The 25948-nt window shown below is 45.8% G+C and overlaps 1 protein-coding gene across 2 annotated transcripts; it reads right to left on the bottom strand.

The window, feature by feature from the left end:
• Nucleotides 1-10: 10 nt before the first annotated feature.
• Nucleotides 11-25842, bottom strand: LOC126545375 (Kv channel-interacting protein 4-like). Of its 2 annotated transcripts, XR_008608510.2 has the most exons (7): nucleotides 25472-25842; nucleotides 24593-24662; nucleotides 16520-16590; nucleotides 15984-16190; nucleotides 15272-15334; nucleotides 9449-9511; nucleotides 4653-4670 (listed from the first exon to the last, which is right to left on the bottom strand). XR_008608510.2 is itself a non-coding variant. In XM_050193211.3 (6 exons), the coding sequence occupies exons 1-6, from the start codon at nucleotides 25577-25579 to the stop codon at nucleotides 4623-4625; spliced, it is 567 nt and encodes a 188-aa protein (XP_050049168.1). In that variant the 5' UTR covers nucleotides 25580-25813; the 3' UTR covers nucleotides 11-4622. The 2 variants fall into 2 exon arrangements, 1 of the variants encoding a protein (XP_050049168.1); XM_050193211.3 differs by lacking the exon at nucleotides 15272-15334 and having other exon boundaries at nucleotides 11-4670; nucleotides 25472-25813.
• Between the last annotated feature and the right edge of the window lie 106 nt (nucleotides 25843-25948).

Here is a 25948-nt window from a genome sequence, read left to right as displayed (position 1 = left end):
ATCCTGAGGCCACACTTTGAGAAACCCAGTTTATTGAGCCGTCTCACCAGCGCCAACCAGGTTTTTGACAAGGATGGCATACAGTAAGCTGAAGAAAACACGGTCGTTGCACATACAACAGAGTCACGCACTGCAAACATGGAGGGACGTGAGCCAGGACGTAAACACTTGTAACACGCACCCTAAGCTGGCATGCATACAAATGCCCCTGTGTCGTAAGAGGGCCACCTTGCTCTCAGTGTACCTGGCCTGCAGCAGAGTCTTGATGCTGCTTTTATTACAAGATGCAAGTTTCCAAGATAAACACAGACTTATCCGTGAAAGAAAATAGCAGATAGAAGTCCACCAAAGCTACCCATATGCAAGTTAGTTGGGCCACTGGAGCCATACTGCTACGGTTCTCATGCAGGTTACATGGTTGCATAAATAATCCTGAGGGCTCATTGATTTAACATCAACATGGAAGACACAACAAGGCCTGGGAAGGGACACACAACTCGAGAACAGTCGGCCATACTGAGCCCCATTCTGCAAACCACCGGAGAGGGTGCAAAAAGATTGGCCAAGTACAAATACTTTGGAAACACAGCAAGGAAGAACATATGGCTTGCCTAATTAGAGATGGGTAGGTTAGCATGTTGCAAGGGCTTACTCATTATGTCCACATATAAAAATAGCGATCTTTATACAAACATGAAGCGGGTGACATAATCTTGACTGACATACAAACACACGCTTGTAACACAGTAAGGCGACTTTGTATCAGCATACGGCAGCAAACAGGTAGAGCTGTTGCCTCTGATGCAAAGGTTTGATAAACTTTGAACTCATATAAAAAAGCACTGTCTCCGCATGCAATTGCCTGGTCCTGCTGGAGTGTTGCCCCTGCAGGCAACAGGCTGCTGCAACGGCCTCTGTGCCTGAGTTCTGTCTGCGACACTCTTGCTCTCTGATTGCCTACAGGAACTCACCTGCTCTGGTGCAGATGCTGGGCCTGTGCGCGACACTCAAATCAGCCCCAAACCTGACGTTCATTTGCTTGTTTCCTGCCCTCGCACTTTCATTCCTTTCCCAGCAGAAAGGTGTTACACTAAATCTCACCTCTGAAAGCACATGTCCCCTCTACATAGAATTTGTTGGCATTGAATTTCCACTTTGACGTACAACACCTCTAAAATATGCGTGCTATCTCTTAATTTGTCACGCTTTTTCTCTGGCTAGGCACAACAACCTGAAATGTTAATGCTATAGCTACCTGGCAAGCTATACTGTGCCAGTACAGCACAGTCCCAGTTAATACTGGTGGACCTTGGCAGGGCCCTACTCTGTACACAGGTGTCTTGGAAAACAGTCAGATTGGCCTTATAGTTGGCCTTGCCTTCACATCTCTTTTTCTTTCCTTGCAAGCACACCTTTGTTTAAGAGAACATTGCTTGCTTTTGCATTACTCTCAGCTTGACCCTGTTTCACCAACAAAGCAGGCTTTTGTGCAGAATACTTTGGTACGGGGTACTGATGCTACATTGAAATGGGAGAACGGCTCTATAGCGTTCTGAAATAGGATCTTATTATACCTGATTTATGTCCATTTTGGGAGTAGTTACACTGTTTTCCTGCTCATTTTTGAGGCTTTGTGTTTTGTTTTCACTCTAAAATAAATTAGAGTATTGTGCCAGCCATGCTTTCTCAAAGAGATGACGGTTTGGTAGCATTGTATGAAATGCAGTTCACTAGTAAGAGACGTGTTCTGTCAGTTGCCTGGTGATGTGCTTGGTAGGAAAGAAAAGGGATGTGAGATGGATGAAGTTTATTTGTAGGACCCCTTCATAGTAAGAGGGTTGGGTGAAAGAAAAATAGCAGGACTTCATATATTTTTTGTTTATATATACATATATGAATATCTGGCAAGGTGCAGAGAAGACTACTTATGCCAAGCCTTCACTATTATAATGTGACACTTCCAAAAACTAGAATAACTTGCCATCTTTTTTCTTTCTTTCTTTCTTTTTCTTTTTTTAATGGAAGCCTTCTGTTTCACTAGTCCGCAGAAATGCTACAGACAATCCCCAGATTTCGGACTTTTGTCTTGCTATATGTGCCTGCTCACTGTAGGCTTGTGCAGGCACAGACTGCCATATCCTGCTTGCCGTCTCGACTCTTCCTGTAAATGTGAGTATCTGGACGTGATGACGCTAGCAGTGTAGTGCATCGATCACTGTTTTTCCTGTAAATGCGCTCTGTGTGCCCAGCCCCACAAGTAGTAACAATGCGACCTATGCATGAGCACCACTGTTGCACCTGCATTCTTGTAGTGAAAACCTGCCTCAGGCAGTCACCACAAATAGGAAGAATTCTCCACAATGTTGCGCACATTGTAGGCTACAGCCGCGTGAGAGCACACCTTGTCTATGAAGAGAACTTGCATCAGATCTGAAGTCTGTTTGGCTAATGGCAAGGCTTTTAACTTTGGGTGGATGAAACTCGCACTGCTTGCTAACTGTGTCTGCACTCCGACATGTACACAACAGTCTGGTTTCCCCTTATAATCCACCCAAATGTAGTGTGGTTGATAAGCTGGTATGACCAATGATTTGTCAGTCAGTTTAATGCTCCTACAGGAGGTATAAGTTCACTTTCATTTGTCCTTGGGACCACGAACTGTATCAGCAGTGGCACAATGCTACACAACATTTTGCACAGTCTCTGTGGTATAGTTGTGCCTGAAAGTGCAGACTGGAAGCCATTGCTGGCTGCTTACATGGAACACTAAACTGTTCAATGAATGCCTCCCATTACTGTGTTTGGAAGCAGATGGGCATTTTGCCTGGGCAGTTGGAGGATTTAGCCTTGCTATGCGTGGAGGTTGGTATAAGCAAAAGCTCGTTATTTTTTGTTTCTTTTCTTTTTTCATTGCATTGTTTTTGACTAACCCCATCAGCAAGGCTAGTGTGGTGGGGCTCGAAGTAATGGGCGGTATGTGACATGAAAGCGCCAACTGCAGAGTTAAAAGAGTACTGACACAAAAATTTTGGATGCTTTTTGCGCCACAATAAACCAGGGACAATGGTACAGTATGTCACTTGCCTCAGTGTGCAGTATGGAAGGAATGGCTACACTCTCCTTTAATTGCTCGCAACACGGGTGGTGATCACATGATACCACAAGCTGCTGTGCACACAGGATGCAATGGTGAGCACATGACACAGAAGTAAGCATGAGGGGGGGACTTTAAGCGCTTCGAACTCACTCATGTTCTACCCGCCTAGTTTTTCTTTCCTGTTCTACCTCGTTTGAAGTTCCTTCTCATTCCACATGTGATAAAATGCTGCTTAAATCCACCCTTAACAAAGTGAAGACGAGGTGTGCACCTGTGTTAATAGGTTGGCTATTTGGCTCGAGCGAGAAAGGAGTTAGTTTCAAAAAGCGGCCCGTGCCAACTTGTCCTAGGAGCTTGATGAATTGGGCTAGTTCGTAATTATCCATTGTACTATTGTTACAGTGCGAAAGCAGGACATATGTCAGCTAGTCTCCTGACTTATGCTTCCTGCACGTACTTGCGTGCCAACGCCTTTTAGTACTCGCTAAACATACCGAAAACTTGTCTAGCTTCACGGGATGCATTTGCATTGTGTCAGACCACACCTAGAGAGGAGCGGTTTGAAGTTGTTGACCACAAGCAGTGGCAGGGGGGGGGGTCACTGGTCATGTGACCCACCTACCGAAAAGATTTCTGTCGACACCACCGAGCACAAGGTCTAGTTAAAATATCAAATTTTCATGTGCAGTTAGTATACTTGTTCGTGTGTATCCACGTGTACAGATTAGTCGAATGACGGACGGGTTTCAGCTTTGGCATTTTGTGTCAGTACTCCTAAACAAAGAAAACAGAAAGTGCAGCTAACGGACTAGTCATGTCCGGACTTCTGCTCTAGCTCGCCGTAAGAAAATAAAATGCACAACGGCTTTCTAAAGCAGGTCGCTCGATGTTCGTATTTCCGCGCTCAAGCTGTACTTGGTCGCAACAATGTCGTTTGTCGAAGAATTGCACTGCGGATTCGTAGTTGACTTGCCTGGCCCGTGTTGTACCTTGCTGATTTGTCGGCGGCAGCAGCAGTTTTGGCCAGGCCTGAACATGCGCACCCGCGGTGTATCGACATTACGTGGTGCGAGTTCCCGTGAAGCGCGTTGCACAGCACGCACGACAGCTTTCGGTGCGCCTCTCTTAAAAGTGATTGCATCAAAAGGCTACTGCGCTTGAGCAGGGCTGGGCCCGCGGACGAAGCAGCTTCGCCCTATTAATTCTCGATAATTTTTTTTTTCTCTGCGGCCCCATCGTCACGTAACTCCTACACTATCGCAAAACTATTAAGGATAACCGAACATAAATGTACGATACGCAACTGAGCCCACTAGCATACTCGTCATGAAAGCGCGTTGCCTTGTACTCTGTTACATGTAGTCGCAGGTGTAGGTTGTCCAGGGAACCATGCGACATACGCTCCAAACTTGGTGGCCCGCGGAGTCGCTGGACGGCGAAGCTTAAAGCGAAGGGTGAGTTTTCGAGTGGGAGCTCCTCGTCGATTCTGCTCTCGGAAGAACCAAGAAACCCTCGATGACCAGTGCTACAGCGTCGTGTCCAGAAGAGTCAAGGACTTCGCGATGGTGTCGTCCTGGGAGACAAAATCGGGCGCCTTAAACGATGTCTGAAGCATTCCTATGGGGCACCTTGCGTAGATTTTGCTTACCCGAGTAAATATACGCAAGTGGAAGTTAAGTGAAGCTGAAGAAGAGATTATTCAGAAACATAAATACTGTGCATTATTATTATTTTCTTCTAACATCGCATATGGCACGTTGTGCGATTGTCATCGCAGCTGGATATTGACGGGCGCCGTAAGTTTTGACCAGTTTTGACAAAGCGTTCGGTTCGAATGAAGGTTGTCTGTATAGTCTAGGCAAGTGGCAGGTTTATGAACCGTGGGGATTCTGCGACGCATACTCCAGAAAAAGGCAGAAATGGGAGATGAATACATCGACTTCCTGCTAGGCTATCCGTCGCTTTGAACAACGATGTTCGGCAGGAAAATTATAGAGGAAAATGATTCCAGTAGCATCTCTCATTTGTGTTACGCCATAAGCGCAAACGCTTTCAGCAGCGATGCCGCATCTTCCTGAGAAGGCAATCGAAATGCGATTGCAAGTTGTGCTCAAACGTAACAAAACGCTAACACATGCGCGCGCGCGGACACACGTATGTTTTTTTTTGTTTTGTTTTTTCCCCTAGACTATACAGAATTTTTAAAGATCGCGTGGTGGCAGATAGCACAATCCTAATACTTGACGTGGATTACTCGAAGAGGCGGACATGACTAACGAACAAAATTTCACTAATTAAGTCTCCTACTGATTACTGTACGGCACGTACTGCAATTTACGAATTTTAGCCGATGATTTTGCAAGGCATGTCGGCTTGGAACTAATTCTTACGACGACGCCAGTTCGAGATATGCGCCGTCAAACATGTAGTAAATATGCACTGTTCCACTTACTTTTTTTAAAGAAAATGCCGTCTTAATGCATAAAAGCACAAACGTAACTTAAATGCCGATGTGTTTCGTCTTCCACTTTCCAAATATCTGGAAACGTGTCATCCTGAGAATTAGTTCGAAGTGGATACGCCATGCCAACTCGCCGGCTACGATTCGAAATTCTAATATGTGGTGGAAAGGAATGAGCTAAAAACGGAACTAGTGAAAGCTTGCGAATTACGCATTTTGATTTCGCGTACATGTCCGACTCTTCGAGTAGTCCAGTTATAGGATTGGAGTATCGGTTTCTGCCACAGGCGATTTTTAAAAAATTAGGTACAGTCTAGAAAAAAAATAATCCGCTAAAGTGCCTTTCATCTGGCCATAAAATGAACGTTTCTTTTTAACGCTCACATCTCGCCGCTTTTGCGGTTATCTGTTGATCTGAAATTTTCTTGGTCCTTGTAAAATTTTAGGAGCACATAGTTGCTGCTTGGTCGCACTTTTATTTGAGAAAACGGGCACTAGAATAATGGTGCACCGAACATGAAAGGAAACACCGGATGGGATCTTCACTTCTTCGGGGAAAGCACTGTCAGCATGGATTGGTAAATTACGCTTCAGTGATATCAGAAAGCTCAGTTTTACCGTAAGCGAAAGAATCGGTAAGCCAGAAACGCAGAAAACGAAAGATGGGCTTCAAGTTCCTACGCTAGCCCCTTGTGATGTCACGAGATTTGGACAGCGTCTGCACGGTAGTCAATAGTTAATCGACAAACGAGAATTGCATGGCATTCTGACGAAACAAAAGACTTTTAATCTAGTCGTTTATAGGAATTTTTTTCCCCAACAAAAGCTACCCAAACGTGCAGAATGCGGGACGTACCAACGCTGCAGTTCGGGAGCGAAATTCGAAGCTAATGAACATTCCTTCTTAGCCAAGTAAATGCAAACCGAGATCTGAAGAAGATGCTTCATTAAGCTAAGCTAAATTGAGGCTGACCGGTAAGTTGGCGGTAAGGCGCTGATAAATATAAGAGTAAAAAAAAAAAAACTTGCATTTCTTGAACTTTGCGCCGAAGCATCAATGTGGCATCATGGGTTTCAAATTATTTCCAGGTATTTGGGTCGCTGTTGTGCTTTGAGAGTTCTCGAAATTTTCCAGGTTCACTCTCTCATTCCATTAGAATATAATAGAGTCCATTTTTACTGATACAAAATTTACTTTGACAGAGCAGGCATCGTCAAAATCCATGACGTGACGGCAGGCTAGCGCGGGAACTTCAGCGTCGCCACCCATCTATTATTTTTGCATATTTTCTAACTTGCCAAGAGTATTCTCGTGGTAAGGCTGGCTTCTTGGTATTGTAGTAGAATAATTTACTAATGCAGCTCAAATAGTTTTTGTGTAGTCAAATACTGCACACGTCTGAGACGTGTCGCTCCTCCATCCCAGATTCGCTTGTAAAAAAAAAAAAAAAAAATGGGGTACTTACCAGCTTGCTCAGGGTTAAATACCACCACGTGTTGCCTGAATTTTTTTTTTCTTGTGACAACACTGCACAATCTCGCCTGCTAAACCTAGGAAGGTGTGTCTTCAATATACAGGGGTGTTTATTAGCAACTTCGTTCGCAAAAAGTTTTTAAGAGCTCCAAATTTTGCCGAAATCTGCCAAATTTAACATTTTTTACTGGCTAAATTAATATTCATTTATTCACTGTACTTAGTTGGCTGTCCTAGAGGTGTACTTTGTAGTAAGAATTCTCTTGCGCCGTACGGATTTCGTGCGGATTTTCTGGGAAACGCACATACACATGACAAATACGAAAATGTCTGTTTTGGTCCACTTTCAGCCCCGATTTTCGCAATGGAGTGGTCCGTGTAAAAATATGATACCAAGTGCATTAGACAGGCCTGTTTGTTGACCTTCCATTCCCGCCATCATTTAACCTTGATTTTTGTTTTAAGCGACATACGATTTTTTTTTTTCTAATTTGGCCCCTGCACCACACTCGGCATAGTTCCTTACTACTACTTCAGCGCGCAGCGCTATGGCTGTCGTGCTTCAGGCAGTCGGCATGCGCAGCGTGGGACTAGATCACGCCAATTTCCTCAGCACCTTAGGGCTCGTCCATGTTGCCCAGTCCTAAAAACAGTCGTAAACATTTGCCTTGTTTTCCTGTCGTGCATCCCAAAAACATCACAATGCTGCGGGTGCCGATCATCGCAGTTCAATAAAAATTTAAAAAAAAAGTCATTTTGCTTGCAAGTAGGTTTAGTGCAGCCCTTCCTTATAAATAATGAAACGAGAAAACTTCTCAATGTGGAATCGTTCTCGGTGAAGCAAAAGAAAAGTAATAAAAAAATTAAGTGTTCAATTAAAAAAGTCGCTCTGCGAAAACTGGCTTCAAAGGAAATTTCGGCAAATCAAAAAATTCGACTTCCGATGTCTGAAGCTAGTCGAATGAGAAAATTCGCGGCGTACGTTAAGCACAGGACAGAGTTTTTTTAGAAAACGAAAGGAGATACGTTTTTTCTGCAGTGTATATGATTTAGGCAAACAATGGTGATTATGACGACGATGATTCTGTAGCAGTCTTGAATTTGACAATAGAATTAGTTGCCTCATAACAGGAGTCCACCTCACTGCCCGTGCACGCCTTCTCGCCAGGTTTTTGTCGCAGCCGATGCCAGGGACAACTCGCCGGCACAGCTTCACCGGTCTCTGCACCTTTATCTGGGATAAACATTCCATGACAACTCCGACATGCGCAGTGAGGTTCTTGCTAAAGTTTTTCAGAGAGGCGTGTCAATCGGAAATTAAGACAGAAAAAAAGAAGCGAACTCGGTGAGCACTAGTCCTACCTCTAGGCTTCTGGCACGCTGTGGGAGGTGCGATAGAAGACAAGGCAAATACAACGCTTGTAATGGTTTTTAGAACTGGGCAACACAGTCGAGCCCTCAGGTGCAGAGGAAACTCACTTTACAGCACCAGGCGGCGCGTGCCGACTGCCTCAAGCACAAAACCCTGAAGCACGGAAGCCATTGCGCTGTGCGGTGAAGCGGTGATACGGAACTGCGCCGAGAGTGATTCAGCGGTCAAATTCACATCTCACCCAAAAAAAAGAAATCAAAATGAGATAATCACGAAAATGAAAGGGCATCAGATAGGCCTGTTTTTGTCATATGTATGCGTGGACTGCATCGTTACGAAAATTGGGACTAAAAGTGGACCAAAACTGACATATTGGTTATGTTTGTCTTTATTTCTTTTTTCTTCAGAAAATCCGTACGACGTATTGGCACTAGGTAATTTTACTGTAAAGTACAGCGCTATGAAATTCAAGTAAAATAATACAAATAACAAATTCATGGTAATTTTGCGAGTGTCGATGTCCAAATTGGCAGATTTTCGTCAAACATTTGCCCTCTTAAAGCACATTTTTCCGACCGAAGTTGCCAATAAACATCGCTACTTATTGAAGACTTCTTCGTGATTTGGGAGAGGGAAAGTACGCTTAATTCTGCAGCTCATATGGGAGCACGGTGCAGCGTATAACACACATTGAAGACAAACCTTTGTAGGCCTAGCATGCGAAGTTCTGCAGCGTTGCCCATAGCAAAATAACAGTTAATTTTCTCGTAGAACCATGTTCACACGTGGTTCCACGCCAAGTGTCACGCGTCTGTGTCACTTGGCATGGAATGGCCCTTTAACGTTCCTGTAATGTGGCTGTTTCGTGTCCCTCTAAGGGGGCGGGAGTTGAGGGGGGATACGTTGGAACGGTAGCTGGTCCAGTCGAAGCCCCAATCGTGGGCCCATAGCGAAGGCCTCAATCGCGCTTCTTAAAACATGCCTCCCCCTCCTCCTCCTTATTGTCACAGTGTAAGGGAAAGTAAAGCCTCCTGGACTGCGTACCTTGGAGCAGATCTCCATGAACTCGTCCATGGTGACGACACCGTCCTGGTTAACGTCCATTTTCTGCGAATATGCCAAAATGGATACTGAAGGATCGTCCGGTCTCCCTTGCGCCTTGTCCTAAGGAAAGTCCTTGGTGTAATTATGCAAAAATGTTTCCTATAGCGACGTGCTGGCTCACGATCTTTGACAAAGGCGGCAGTGCAATGTGCGCGGTAAATTCATATCGTGATGTGTTCTTCAGTTACCAAGAATGCGTTCCTCAATATACAAGGTGTTATTTATTGATTTATTTACTTATTTTACACTACATTTTTTTTAAAGTAAGACTGCTATGAGCATATCGATCTTGACGTTTTCGCAAAGGCGTTGTAAGGCGAGGCGGTCATATTTCGCCGTAATAACGCGAGTTTCCGAAGATTAACAGAAAAAAAATTCGTAAACTAAATTTTTTAACAGAACTTTGGGGCCAGTTGTTTCTATAGGGCTAAGTGTGAGACACATGCAACCCCCCCCATTTTTTAATCTTGAAAATCGCGCCTAATTCGAGATATTCATCGATTGTCACCAAATTTGAGTGCTCAATCCACGCAATATCGACACCGAGTGCGTCGGGAGCGCAGAAAAGGCAGCCCCGCTGTTACGTCAGACGGAAACGCACCGTGACGAAGTGCGTGATAAAGTTCGAATAATAACATGTCGTGACAAATATTGATTTGGCACGTCGCGGCAGATGCTAGCCAGGCAAAACGTGCCATGACTGGCCGAGACGTTCAGTTCCAAATTTCGTCGCGTTTTTTGTCATAAAGCGTGTACGTCCGTCTGATGGGATAGCGGGTCTGCCTTTTCCGTGCTCCCGACGCGATCGGTTTCGATAATGCCTGGACTGAGCGTTGAAATTCGATTATGAATATCTTGAATCAGGTGTGATTTTCCATATTTTTATGAAATGTTGGTGCATTAAAATGTGACTGCCACCAAATGTGAAATATAAGCAACTGCTGCGAGGTTTCTTAAAGAAGTGACTTAACTAATTTTTAAAATGAGTCTTCGGAAACTCACATTAGCGGCGAAGTGTGTCCGCGTCACCTTACGATTCCTCTGCAGAAACGTCGAGAACGCTACGCTCACGGCAGTTCTATAAAGATCCGTATAGTCTAAAAAAATCGAGGACACCTAAGCACTTATAAGTTGTGAATTCCCGCCGCTGAGCGGTCCTTCAAGTCACGAACTCCTCGCGGGCAAGCGAGCGCGTTGAGACGCTTGGCTCGTTTTGATTTGGCCTTAACGAGGCGCAGTTAGAACGCAGGCGAGAGCTTGCGCTGCCAAGGAACGCGCGGATAACACAGACTTGCGGGAGCGATGGTGACGTGGCGTCGCGGCGATGCCCTCTCCCCCTCACGCAATACCGCTGCAGCAGGAGTTCCCTCTCGCCCGCTCTGCTCCGTCGGGGCCCGAGCCAGCAAGCGCGAGCCAGCGTCACGGGCGCGCTCGTGACTTGTTGTCGCAGCCAATGGGAACGCGCCCGTGACGTGACGTCGCAGCCAATTAGAAGTTTCGCTGCTACAGTCGCCGCCGGCTTTTTCGCTCAATCGTCGCGTTTACATGAATGCGACAGTAGCGCATCGCATTTCCAAGCGCATTTGGGAAAGGCATGCGACGCTATTTACATGTAGCGCAAGAACTCGCGAGAACGTAGAGCGCCACATGCGTGATTCGACTCACGCCCTTAAATCTACCTTCGCCTGGCGCACTGATGTGATGCAATGCGCCACTGTCTCATTCATGTAAGTGCGGCTAATGGGCCATTTCACAGACTCGCATTAAAAGAAAGGAAAGGAAAAGAAAGAACGCGTGTTATTCCAAGTCGATGTGAAAGAAGACAAGCTACTTATGTATTTACGCGTGTATTATATCTACTAATGTTAGGAGCATTAAGTATGATGCAATGTTGCATAATTGCGTGATATTCTTTTGCATTATTTGCAATATTTTCTCCGTTCCATTGTCAGATCTTACATTCTTTTTCCGGGTTTCCTATTTCTTTTACTTATATGTCGAGCGTTTTCACTCGCATTTCTTTTAAATATTATTTTCGCGCATATACGTCGATGCTGTCTTTTGCGTCGACTTTGGCTGACACGCCTGCCTCCTTTTCTTCTTTTCTTTTCTTTCTTTATTTGTCTTCCTTTCTTTTTTTCACCAAGAGGCCAGGTTGGCCAATTTTCGAGATAGTGCTGTCTATGACGCAATGTGGTTAATTTCACCTATTATATTAGCTCTAACTACGCTTCTAGAGGTAATTTTACCTACTCTGCGATTGATTCTCGTTTCTTCTTTCGTTCAAACCTATGTCTTGATAGCTTTTGCGACCCGCTACGACGCTCTAGAGGCGCGAAAGGGCAGGGTTTCTTTCTTTCTTTTTTTTAATACCAAAAGGCCACATAGATACCCAGATCTCACGTACGCCAAACCCGTTTGAAGTTGCCAAAGAACACAATATCGTCAAAACACCCTGTACATTGAGGAGCACATTCTTGCTATCTGAAAAACAACACATCACGATATATATTTATTTACTTAGCAAGAAACTTTAACATTATTTTTGCATTTTAAAAGGGACGCTGGGAGCGTGGTGGAAAGCCAGCAGTCGCACGTTGGCATGACCAGGCACCGCCCCCCTTTTACAGCACTCGTATCGGCAGCAGGCACAGTTGCAACATTTCTAGCACAAGTAAATGACAATAGTATTGCAAGTCAGAGGATAATACAAACACAAAAGGCCAAACAAATGCACTATATATATATATATATATATATATATATATATATATATATATATATATATATATATATATATATATATAGAAGATATACTAGGAAACAGTCATGACAATTTGGGTTTGTAGGTACGCCAATACTAACATGTTCGCAGCGCAATTACATTTCGACGAAGAAATAACAGTCGAAACGGAGCAGAAGAGTTGAAATCCGGGCCAGTTGGTACGTAGTTCAAGAAAAAAAAACCAGTCACAGAAGACAAAGGACAAGAAGAGAGTTTCACACCACAGCGACTGGAAGCGTACTACATAAGTTTATTAGGTGACGGCTGCATTAGTACAACCTCGGTGCGCTTACTTGAAAAATAATTTGCCTTTTTAGGTCGGTCACGATAGATGCGATAACTTGACTTTTCATGCTCTGTGATTAGTGATGCTGTTGTTGCGCATGCGCTGCTGGCCTTGCTGGAACTACGCCGTTTCTAATAAAGCTCAGTTGATAGTCCAGTCGTGGTGTGAACCTCTCTTCTTGTCCTTTGTCTTTTGTGACTGGGTTTTTTCCTTAAACGGAGCACTTTATCTCGACTATTCTTTCTTCATCCCAGTCTACCACGAATATTTGAGTGAATAGTAGGAATAAGCATGAGGCTGTAGACCACCTCTTTAGAAATATTCGTCTCGGAAACCTGCCAAGAAATGCATTGGTGTTCCACACAGCTTTTGTCTCGCCGTTCGTGAGGGTACATTCCTAATGGGATTCCAATGCGTTTCGCTGCAAGTTTACCGACGCATATCTCGCAGCTGGTGCCATATTCTCGAGGTATATACTATGGTCTTGCACTGCCGGTAGTTGCTCACCGCTTTTTACGAGCACTGAAACACTCCCTGGGAAGTGATAGAAGCCTGTCATATAAGCAGAGAAAAAGAAAACTGTGTTAGCCGAACGTCACTTGGTTTGCATGACAATGAATTTAACTTTCTGCAGCAGATATTTTCCTAACTTGAGCTGATCTAGAAGGCTGTGGAATCTCTTGTTACGTGTACTTGTGTGCTTGTTTATATTTGTGTGAATGATTCAATAAACCCTTCAGCTGCGAGTCAGCGCTTGTGGTGTGTGTCGCTTGTTCTATACATCCTCATTTTTTGCGAGCTGCTTTATTTCAGTATGTATATACTATGCACACATATCTTGAGCACTGGCTGGCTTCACAATTGTATGTAGCACCTTTCCTAAAGAAATCAAATAAATTCGAAGAAAACCGAAAGTTCATTAAGGAGGCATAATGTATTTAGTTCCATGATTATGGCATAATTTCTGAAATCCCGGGCGCGATATACTGTGTCGCCGAGAAAGTAACTTCTCTTTCCTGCACTGCTTTTAATAATGAATTCGTCTTCGCTGAAACACTTCTTTTTTTCCCTCTTTACCACGTATATGCACACATGCAATAAGCACTTCATCATAACGCTTGTACTGGTGCCTGTAAGGGGAAACAAATGACGAGACAAAGCCTCATTTATCTTCGCTTCTTATTTTCGTCCACTGGAAAAAAAAAATGTTGCCGCCACTACCGAAACTGATGACCACCAGAGGACACTGACTTCCAAAAAAAGAAATAACTAGCAAGGTAGCTTCGATGTCAGCGCTATACAGCGCTGACATCGTGAAATCTTAGGCAACTGGGAGGAGCAGTATATAACTTTGAGGAGGCGACCGCTAAATGGCACGCTTTGCAGTCAAGTGATGACCGAGCTGTGCTCGAAGCAGTCTTCCAGTGGGCGTTCCTGATGGACGCCTATAGTATAACATCAAGCCGCTCACGTGTCATCGTTCTCTTTTCATCCCTGTTCCTTCTCGTTCCTTCCCGCGAGCTTAGTACCACGTGACCTTTGATCGCGGCGGCGGATGCTTCAACTTCCCCGCGATGTTGCGGAGGCTATATTTGAGCAGTGCCTCCTCTCACCTTTCAGAGCGCTACAGGTGCAGGTTAGGGTACGTGATTAACGGACTACTTTTCATCATCATGGCGGCCGCAATAAGGTCTGAGAGCATACTACGGCGCAATTTCGATGCTTTTTTTTCTTTTTGCCTCAGCGTTACAAAACTGCAAAGCGCATGATGTTATGAGCGGGTGCAGCGGGGGGGTAGCGACCTTCTAGCCCTTCCTGCCCCACTACGACGAATCGCTTCATGAAGCTAACAATGCGTCACACTCGGACAGACATGCGGCGCCCGGAAGGCGAGACGCGTTTGGCGGATCGAGTATTTGTTCGTTCATTGTCGCCGTCACGGACCAATGAGAGCAAGAAAAACTCCTAGAAAAGGGTGTTCCAAGTCATTCCCTCGCGGACTCCGGTTACAGCCACGGTCGTTTGACAGACGTTCCAGCTAACTGTGGGGTCATCCCAGGAACCAAGACGCACAAGCTTGCGTCATGCGTGGCAATCCCCGTCTACGAAGCTCTCCTCCTTCCTGTGTGTTCACTCAAGAAAGATGCAGGGAGAGGGGGATTGTGTGATCCCTACCCCTCAACGTGGGTCCTTCGACGGCTTTGGACGCTCCGATTGGACGAAGGGTGGGGGGGGGGGGGAGCGGCAGATTCCCTCGCCTAGGGATCTGGGGAGTACAGAGGGGACTTAAGCGGACGTTTGCGGCTCCTCGGTGTGCTTCCTTCAGTCATGCTAGACTGATGCGATAACGTTCTCCACTCTTCATGTAGATGTTGTAAATAAACCCAGTACTCCTCGTTCTCCATGAGAACACGTTCCTCCCTTCAAAAACGTCCTTAGCATGGATGAGTCGGATGACGGCATGGGCCAGCTACCCCTTTTTACATGCCCGACCCCAACTCTTACAGCATACTCCCGCCGACGAAAACTTAGCCATTGTAGAGTGAAGAATGGTGATGGGACGCGCACGTCAGTACGCATGTATTATCGTTGTCTTTTGTGCAGATTCTTTACGAACTTCATGAACGAACTTTTCAAACTGTATGGACGCCTGAAGGCGTATAGTGGGGGAGGCAACCTTTGCCAAGCTTACATGTTGTCATGCTGCTGTAGCCAATTCTTGCGCACAGGGTGGGCAACGGCGCCCTTTGACTCGCTGTGAAAGAGGAGAGAAATTTCTTTGTTGTTCATGTATAGCACACACATGACTGGGAAAGACAGGGGAGATGTGGGGGTAGGAGGTGTATTCCTTTTTCAATTACATGCATATAACCCTGTGGATGTTACTGTCCATGACTGCCTGTTTTGGGGTAAATTTCGAGCTCGATGGTTTTCTCTGCAGAGCAGATGTGACGATGTTAGGAAGCCATAAAAATGAAAGTGCATTATTCTCACGTATGCTCGATAAGATAACGCGTGCAGATACATTAGCTGTGGGTAGCATAAAAAACTGCCACCAGGGGCATATGAACGCATTCCACTGAGCACCGCACTATAAGCAATACCATATCCCTTGACTGGATTACTTGTTCATAAGCACTGCTGACAGTGTCAGCAATGGCTTGCGCTGCGTGGGAAACTCTTCTTGGTAGCTCTCTCGCCCACCTGCGAAGTGTGGTAGTTATACAAGTAGCCCTACACAGGCATTCGAATCGAGGATCTTGTGATCGCCATCAGAGAGCACCTGCAATACCTATATAGTTATCGGCTTTTTTGACCTCGCAGCCTTTGAGGCGACGTTCGTCCCTGCGTGGGTAGATTTAGGAAGGTGGCGGGGGCGTTCGTAAGTTCCAGCGCACACTTACCTGGAATACGCGGTCCACGTGTTCGCGTAGTGCCCTCTCGTCCGTGCTCGAGCGGCGGCCCAGGAGCGCGTACACCGAACAGACGACGTCCCTGAGCTCCTGGCGCGTAATGAACCCATCGCCGTTGACATCATATAGCGAAAAGGCCCAACGCAGTTTCTCCTGCACGCTCCCGAAGCACAGCAGCGACAGGCAGTAGAGCAGGTCCTGCAAGTTTCGCTCGGATAAGGAAGCAACTCGCATCTGCTTGCAAGCAGCATGGCCCGTCCCGCTCGCATCTCGCCAAAAGACGGCGCATTCGCAGCTTGTTTAAGCATTAACCTGACGGTATCCACCGGCATATAGGTTGGCGGACAAACTGTTGTCGGTCACTGAATACCCGCCGAGCTAGGCCGTGGTACTAAGAAAAAGTTGGCTACAAAGTGCAGTGTCCGGGCAAGATTCGAGCCAAAGAGCCTGATCAGGCAGACTGAAATCACTGTCCTGCATGGATGACCATACATCTTCCATTTATGAAAAAAGGACCTGCACTTCACCTTGAAGCTGATGGCACCGTTCCTGTTCCGGTCGAAGCTCTTGAAGACGTAGCGGGCGTATGAGCAGGCGTCTGAAATGGACGAAAATCCAGCTCCAACTTTAGTTCGAAGGGCTTTCTGGCGAAGTGGGACGCGCGCAGTTTTGTGCGTGTTTGAGCGCACTTTTTTGAGTGTGCTGTTTGGAATGTACCTTCGCTGCTCCGCAGCTATGCCTGAAGCGACAGGTAACGACTGTCAAATGAGGCATCAGTGCGGTGCGACACGCGAGGAAGGTCACGAAACATGTGCGTGACCACGTTTCATCTGCAACAATTAGGGCTCACTCAGCGCTCAGGAGCTCTGAAAAAAAAAAATTGATGAGGAAATGAAGGGAGGGGGGCGTCGGAGGGAGACATGTTGTATACAAAACTCGCATGTTTAAACGCGATCGCCTGAGCTGCTCCGCCCTGAAAGATGTGGGTTCGGCTCCCACCTTTCGGCAAGTTGTCTTTTCGTCCACTTTCATTACTCATTGTCCTCGTATCCCCTTATCTTTTCGCTCTTTTTCCTCGTGTGTGTTCTCCCTGTCCGTCCCAGTGCTTTATCTCTTTCTATTACTATCAATTTGTGAAGACGTCGTACCAATGAGGTAGTAAGTCAACCCTCGTTAAGATGGGTCGCACAACGCAGGTGGTCTTCGAACTTCTATCGCAATTTGCCACATTTTTCACGAACTGCGATGCCGCAGCGGCTGTTAATAACTGTCAGCGTCTCCATCACCATCACAATATCGGTTACTTGTCTTTTCGCCGTTGCCTGTAGCTATCGTGTTCTATTCGGTGTTCTGATAGCTTTATTTTTTTCTGGTGATCTAGTTCTCGGTGCTTTATATTCGTACAAAGGTTTACTGTTATAGAAGTATGGTGTTATAAAAGTATGTTATAAAAGTATGCAATGACTCGTATAACAGTTTATCTATTTTCCTGGTTATATATATATATATATATATATATATATATATATATATCGACGCAACTTGTTATGGCATCTAGATCTAGTTGCTTATTTTGATTACTATAAACAATGCACAGAAAACATGATTGGGGCGCCGCCATCATCATATCTACATGAAACCAGTGCATGTACCGGCCATGAAGTTCTTGTACTTAAGTATGTGGCGATAATCAGGGTCAAGTACGAAATGCTAACTACAATATTACTTGCAATATGGTCTCTACATGACAGTGGTGTACATCATTATCATTTTAAAGGAAATGCTCATGACGTCATCTTGAGGAAATCGCCAGAAATAATTTAACAAACTGTTTAAAGCTGACCGCACACGCATATTGCGGCACTTACAATCTAGGGATTCCAAGAAGCAACTTCTCTAGCCTATACTTTAAGCGAGGATTTTAATAGTTGGATGTCAGTTTCTATAAAGATTTCGCTCGGGCCTTAGCTGTTTAAATTCACGTAAATGGCAAAAAAAATAAAAAAAATACTCGCATTAGGCAGCCGCTGCACCTATTTCAATGAAATTGTTACATTCACAATGTGACTCTGAGAAACGAATATTAAGTTAAACTGTATTACTAAACTGCGCCTCTGCAGAGGTAGAGCGGCCACTCTTACCGGGAGAGGAGACTTGGGTAAAAGTCAGAAAAGCGCAGAAGACCGGCGGCGATACCGCCTTCAAGTTCCCGCATCGGGACGCACGGCGTGATAGATTTGGAAAAAAAAAAAAAAGGTCTACACTGCATTTTAAAGTAATCAAGGACAGGGCCTAGCAACGTTTCCACGACTTTTCCTGCACCCAAACGGCCTAAATACGAGTAAATACTCTGAAAACTATGACATTAAATTGACGCGCAAGCGCTGAGATATCGGCGCTAAGTTTAAAAGACAAAGATAAAGTGGCTTTTGCTCTTGGCTGCTATAATAAACAATTTTCCGCGAAGTTAAGGAACGTATAATTTAGAAAGTCTAGTGTAGCAGTATAAAAACAGCTTTTAGTGTTGCTCTCGAGTGTCCCTTTAAGAATGCTAAATTTCAGTGAACACCGCAACGCTATATACGACGGCTTGCTGCTCTATCTATTAAGGGGAGATGCAATTCACCTAATCTAGGCGTCTCGTAGGAAAAACCACTGGCGTTGCCTTTTTATATATGTGAATTTCTTTTTCAATTAATAAACGTCCTTATCTTTCTCTCTCTCTCTCTTTCCGTGACTTGTGGTGTCAAAAAACGTCAATATCGTCTTACGAATTTCATAAAAATGATACGAAGCGAATAAATTGCGAGAAATTTAATAGGATTTTTTTTAATTTCTTTTAATTTTGCCACGTTTCAAGGTTACGCAACAATAACGTATATCACTGTTCCGTAAAAGTGTATACTGGCCGAGAGTTCAGATGAAACAAAATGAACGCTCTGCTTTATAATTGAATTACACGCATCTGTTGCCATGGCCACGTGAGTATTGCAGATGTTACATTCACTATACCAGGTGTTTCAGCGAACACTTTCAAAATGTTATAAAGGTTGCCTGTGTCAGATAGCACAATTCTAGTTCATGAGCTGGTCTACTCGAAATGGCGGACACTACTTGCACAAAAAAATTGAAATGCATAATCGAATAACTAAAAAAAATTCACTAATTAAGTTTTTAACTAATTACCTTATGGCCTATATAGCAATTTACAAATTCTAGACGTGGTGTTCGCAAGGTGGATCCATCACTTGTAGCGAATTCTCAGGAGGACACCAGTTTCGATATATTAATTCCCGAACTTTGCGGAGAAATACATTGGCGTTCCAGATACTTTTTTATCAAAACGCCTTTTTGTGCATTCAAGCACAAAATAACGAATGCCAATGCATTTCTCCGCAAAGTTCGGATTCCCAGCTTTCTTCAGCAAGCTTCAGGCGTGCTCTTTCTCCTTTCAACCGTTACAGCTAAGTGCTTACATGGAAAATCAGAACTGGATGACCATGTACCACGGAAGAGTAGCTATTGAAGTAATCCCTGAGTAGTACACTCAGGGCAGACCATTACTCAGTGTATACATATTCAGTGTTGAAACCATAGCATTTAACTGTGCAACTGAGCTGCTGTTGTTAGGCGCTGTCTTGACTCCGAGCACAAACTAATTCCTGTGAATCTCAGAACATGAATTTTGTTAAGATAGACTTCGATAGAGCTACCATTAACTACACGTGAAAAAAAAAAAGAATGCTTTCTAGGTTGCAAACTTCAACTCACACTTGAAATTGTCTGTCTCAAACTTCTACTGGCGTCCAGATTGGTTTATTTGAAGTAAGTCAACGATGTACACGATCGCGCATGCTATTAGGGGCGAACTCCACCACTGGAAAGCTGGCGCCGCCGTCGGCGTGACGTGGTATGAGGGATCACGTGGACAAAGCGACCGCGTCGGCTGCTTCGGAAGCGCCTAAGCGAGCTGAAAACGAAAGCTTGAAGTCCCACCTGCGCTGTGCTTCTGATTAAGTGGAGAGGTTTTCCCGCGTCGGATGTCTGCAACACTTAAAAGCACTATGATAGGTAGTGGCTGCCTTTGAAAGCTTCTAACATGATAGCTCGGTACCGCAATGCCGGACGTACGCAACGGAGCCCGGTGTCAGTCTTCACACGTACCCGCAAGATAAAAAGCTGCGTGAAGCTTGGATCGCGAAGCTTAGAACCGGCAAGCAGCCATTGGCTACAACTCCGGTATGCAGCAAGCAAAGACGCGAGGAAGACTTCTGCTACGGCGTCGGGGCTGCGATGTTCGGCGAGTAAAGCGCGCACTGAGACGCTCGCCCGCGCGCGCTGCCCGGCTGTCATGAAGCTTTGATCTGTGAACTTGTTGATGTTAGATACTGATAAGTTCACTAGAATGGAAAGGGAACGGTAAGAAGCACAATAAAAAAAAAAAGGCACGGTATATGCTCATGTTTGTGTTAGCACCAAACAATGAATGTACTGGATTAGGAACAAAAAAATCGGCGCGATATCGCTCGATGAGAATACCGATAAACATACAGTGCGATGCAACTTGAGAAATAAAAGTCGCCGTGGGCGTCGAAGCCCACAGTTATTACGAAACTATTCTTGAACAGCGCTGATAGCGTCCACGCAACAATATTTGCTTGTGTTCTATCAAATCCTCATATGCTGCAGCCTAAAGCTCACGGCACGGTGCGAAAACGCGCTCGCAGCGAAAGCGAAACATTGTGCGCGGATATGCATACAGATGCGCAGACGGTCGCTGCGAACCCGTGTGATCGCTGCATTGAGGCTTCATTCTGTGATGCTCCATTTGGTTATACAGAAAGCCCACTATAAGAACTTAAGAATATCATCATCATCATCATCAGCCTAGTTACGCCCACTGCAGGGCAAAGGCCTCTCCCATACTTCTCCAACTACCCCGGTCATGTCTTAAGAATATAAGCCCACTATAAGAATATTTCACAGTCTGCTCTCGGCGATTGCCTACCTTTCATTCAAGTAACCGGTTCGAGGGACTCCATCGCGGTGACCGCGCGCAGTGGGCGTTCATTGTACGTATTCGGTAAAGACAGCGTCTGTGTACCATTCTGTGCTTTCCGTTTGCCCAAGATTACTATAGTGACAGTAAAAATACTTCTGTCGTTTCGAGAGTACTTACAGAAATGACCAGGAAGGCTCCCGCGTGGTGTTTTTATTGAGCGCCGACAGCCAAACCTATGAGGAGCGCGCCGCGTTATCCCTCATACTGCGCAAACGAGGCGCTTCTTACAGATGGCGACTCGGCAAGTCCTCGCCGTCAATACCTAAAACGCATATGAAGCGAGAGAGAACCCGCCGTGGTTGCTTAGTGGCTATGGTGTTTGCTGCTGAGCACCAGGTAGCGGGATCGAATTCTGGCCACGGCGGCCGCATTTAGATGGGGGCGAAATGCGAAGACACCCGTGTACTTAAATTTGTTCCGGAGTCCCCCACTATGGCGTTACCTCATAATCAGATCGTGGTTTCGTCACGTAAAACCCCATAATAGAGAGAGAGAGAGAGAGAGAGAGAGCATTCAGTTCCGCATTCTTGGCTTTTTTGTGCACGAGAAGTATACGTCATTATTTTCTATCACCGTGTATAGCTTTAAATCGTGACAGAATAGGATGTGCGATTCCATGTGTCGCGCAACTTTGTGTGCCCGACGCGTGCCTTTGCGCGCGCCGTCTGAGGATCGTTTTGTTGATGAGCTATCGTAGCTCAGTGTTTCTTCTTGTCCGAATCGATTGTCGCATTTTGTTTCGCAGCGCTTCCGTAAGGTCGCCGCTTTTAGCCGGGCGTGCACAGAAACCATTCGTATGCAAATCTTCGTTCCGCGAGAAGCCTAACTGACCCCGCGGGCCCAAGGCGACCCAGGCATGCGGCCAAGGCCACGGCCTGCATCCCGGGCAGAGAGGAGGAATCCCTAAACGAGCGCGGAAAGAGGCAGCCTGCTCCCGGCGCGCCATTGATCCACGCGACCCTGGCCGCTGCCGCCGGGCTCCACGCCGGCGACAACAAACACAGCGCGGCCCTTTCCCGCTCCCGCTGCTCCCGAGCGGCGCGCTCAGTAAATAGGCGCACATCGCATGGCTTCCCTCTCGGCGGGGCCAAGGATGAGATCAAATTCTTTATTTACAGGCCGTGGCCGGCGCCCGCGTGACAGGTTGCGATATTAGCGGTCCTCGTGCAATCATACCTTCGACAGACCCGATGGAACGAGCGCCTCTCGCGGGAATTCGGTTGTAATTTTTACCCGGAGTGGAGAGGAGCGGTTCGGTCTAGTCGGGAGCGTGGGCCAATATCAATTGGTGTTGGAAGGACCTGCGCTTGTAGGCTTGCACAGAAACGTTTTTATTTTAGAGTAGCAGTCGTTCAAGTGTTTAAGTTTGGGCCTCCCGAATAGTTGTTTCACGAAATCGAGTGTAAAGTCAGAGGACCGGATAATCGGTCTCTAGGTGATGAGCCATGTGTTAGAGTGAAGGAACGAGCGAGAAGATCGCTGCGTGCACGAAGAAGCTATGTCACTCGGCGACGGGACTCGCATGAGGAATGCGGAGTGTGTATAAACGCATGCATGTACAAAATAGCGCCATGGCTTTGCTTCTGCATTATGGGCTCGTTTTGTCATCAAACCCCGCTTCCACGCTGACAGGATTCAACCACGTCTCCCGCTGCCCTTTCCTGCCTTAAGGAGTGGCCTGAAATACCAGACAAAAAAAAAAAAAAAAAAGAAACTCCCGGGACAAGCGCTGGACGCCAGAAACTTAAGTCTTATTGGTGTAAATAAAATTTGTCGGAACGGCGAGTGCTTGTCACTTGTCGCCTTCACCTATGAAATTCGCTGCATAAGCTATGATCCCATTGCTCCGCCATGCCTTTGGAACCGCGGAACCAAATGCATTCTTTTTTAAATGAGAGCATTATATATATATAACGCCCTCCGCTCTTGATGATGATCGGGATGTAATAACTTCCTTTCTTCATTACAATATATATATATATATATATATATATATATATATATATATTGTAATGAAGAAAGGAAGTTATTACATCCCGATCATCATCAAGAGCGGAGGGCACGAGATCGGCGCTCGAACACCACCATTTTGTTCTCCCGACGTACTGTTCCGAGTTACCGCCTGTTTGTTGGGCTCGTCCAATAAACCTCCTTACAATATATATATATATATATATATATATATATATATATATATATATATATGTGTGTGTGTGTGTGTGTGTGTGTGTGTGTGTGTGTTGCGGAGAGTAGGAGATGGGAACGGAGGAGGTAGGGGCATTTTGGCCCCATCCTACTTTCGAAGCAACTGGTCATAGTGCGGTCCGAAGTCACGATGTAGAGGCTGATACATGGAAACGCACCGAGTAAAAAGGAATGAACTAGCATAAAATGCTTTGGGTAGACTGGCCGACGTTTCGATAAACTATGACAAAAGATATATATATATATATATAGAGAGAGAGAGAGAGAGAAAGAGAGAGAGAGAGAGAAACTTTCCCCATCTTGTCTGATGCACTTTACCATGTCTCTTTTTATTTATAATATTGTAGTTGGCGCAGGCCCGCTACATATTTGATCGTGTGTTTCACTTTATAAGCCGCGTTTACGCGTGGTGCCTGACTGCTGAGATAAAGCTCATGCTGGCTGGAGGGCATTGCCGAACGTTCTACGTGATGCTTTCGGATGGCGTGTAGAATCAAAAAGACAGCTTTTTTTCCATCTGTGCTTGTTGTCGCATGAGCTTCATCAATGCTTATAAACAATCCCTGGTAAAGGCCGTCCGCAATACTTTCTTGTGCAAATAGTGGTGATCAAACGCTATCGCTTTCAAACTCTGCGAGCGACATACCTTACAGGGCGCATGTATCAGCCTGAGAAGCTTATATATATATATATATATATATATATATATATATATATATATATATATATATAGGAACAGCCGGCTCTCATTTTCTACTTTGACCGATGTAACGTTTTTCTTTTTTTTTGTTACGACGTTTTTTTGGGGAAGAGGGGGGCGGGGGAATACACCTCAAATTAGAGCAGTGCGTTTTTTGTCTTTCACAAATAATTATCTTTTTTTTATTTTCCTACATTACTGGGAAGATTCAAGTGCACCATGAGTGGCACTGAGAAACATACATGCGTGAAAATGTTACTCATGTGCTCTGGAAATAAAAGTGCACTGAATTTCCAATACAAGCACGAACGCCCACACGCACGGGAACACACGCGCACGCATACACATGCAAAAGTCAGAAGGCGCCAAACATTTAGTGCGTGAATTTTATGTAAGTCGTTATACACACAGGCATGCGAGTAGTTGGGTACTTGTTAAAAATTTTGAAGGAAAAACCAAACTATTTAACTGGCTATGGACGCTTTGTTAACGTCGGTGTTCAAGATTCAGCGAACGGAGCTCGTGCCGGTGTACCGAAAAGCCATCTGGATTGCATATTAATGTATCCGTGCTTTCAGGGGCAATTTCTTGAGAATTACTTTTTGCGAACCCGATACCATGGTGCATACTTACTTCCATATGGGAAGAACTGTGCAAAGATGTGTTTGAAGTTGTCCTCTTCCACGAAACCCGTGGGGCACTCCTGCAACAGTCAACAGATCATGTTCACATGCCTTCACCAAGTCATTCACTGCGACGTCGAACCATGTCATTCAGACATTTGCTTTGTGCATGCTGCGCTTGTTGCACGCGCTACAATGCGCGGGTTGCTCCTGGACAGCTTGATGTCGTGCTCACGTTGTTGCGGCCCATATTCCTCCGCCATTAAAATGTTATGGCGGGAAACGTTGAATGACAGACACAGACGAACATAACGTCATCATACTAATTTCAGGATTAACGATAATATTCTATTCTGCTCATGATAAAATGTAGAGAGCGGAGTACATGTCAAACAGCACGCCTCGTCACGCTGGTGGTATTGTGATATAGACAGCTCATGTCGGCGGAGTAGGTGGTAAATTGCGGGAACTTGTGCTTGTCGCTTTCCCGTATTTAATCAGCTACTTAATCACCATGACATTCCAAAGAGCTCCCATACCTCAAGCAAATTCGGCCTTTTTCTATGCGGGAGGAGGCTGTCATCTCCGTTCACGCATCCGATGCATGCAGTCATTGCTCTGAAGATATAGAGCGCGCACAATGTATCGATGACGCTTAATGCACAGTCATTTTTTTGTCGGAATGTCCTACAGCGACGCGACAAACTGCAGTTCGCTGACATTCACCGAGTATTTGGGTGAAACTGGCGGTAAGCTGACGTTTCAGCGGCCGGTATACTTCAAGACGCAAGCGAGGGACAGCGCGCGCCGCCGCAGGCTCCGCTCCGGCCATCGGCAACGACAGAGGCGCGCGGCTGTCGCAGCCCGAGCAGTACAATTGAGCACTCACCTGCTTGAAGCTTCTGTACATGAGCTGAATCTGGTGTCTGGTGAACTTGGTGTTTCTGCAGAGCGCCTCCAAGCTATGCTCGGCCGTGGGTTGTAATGTGGGCTCCATCCTCAGGACATCGATCGCGGCACATGCGCATTGAGCGCGTGCTCCTGAAGATTATCGAACCGGTTCGACGGCCCAGATGGCAACGTTGACAAACAGCCGGCCGTGGCTTCGGAGCGTTGCCGGGCCACGACTGTGGGCCAGCGGCCGACCGCAAGGAAGACGCGCCCTGAGCAGGCGACAGACTAGCAGCGACTGGGCAGGTGGCCTCGGACCATCAGCGGGAAAGCATCGGGCTAATTGGGGCATGTAAACAGGAGGCGCGCGCGCTGTGCGATCAATGCGGCGCCAGTGGCGGCGTCAGCGGCGGCCCCAGTGCGCAGGGCGGCGAGCGTGCGCACTGGCGACCTCTTCGATCGTCGCCAGAGGCGC

Source organism: Dermacentor andersoni, chromosome 1, assembly GCF_023375885.2.
Source record: "Dermacentor andersoni chromosome 1, qqDerAnde1_hic_scaffold, whole genome shotgun sequence".
NCBI lineage: Eukaryota > Metazoa > Arthropoda > Arachnida > Ixodida > Ixodidae > Dermacentor > Dermacentor andersoni.
The sequence above is the reverse complement of the archived record's forward strand: the minus strand, read 5'-3'. Positions and strand labels throughout refer to the sequence as shown.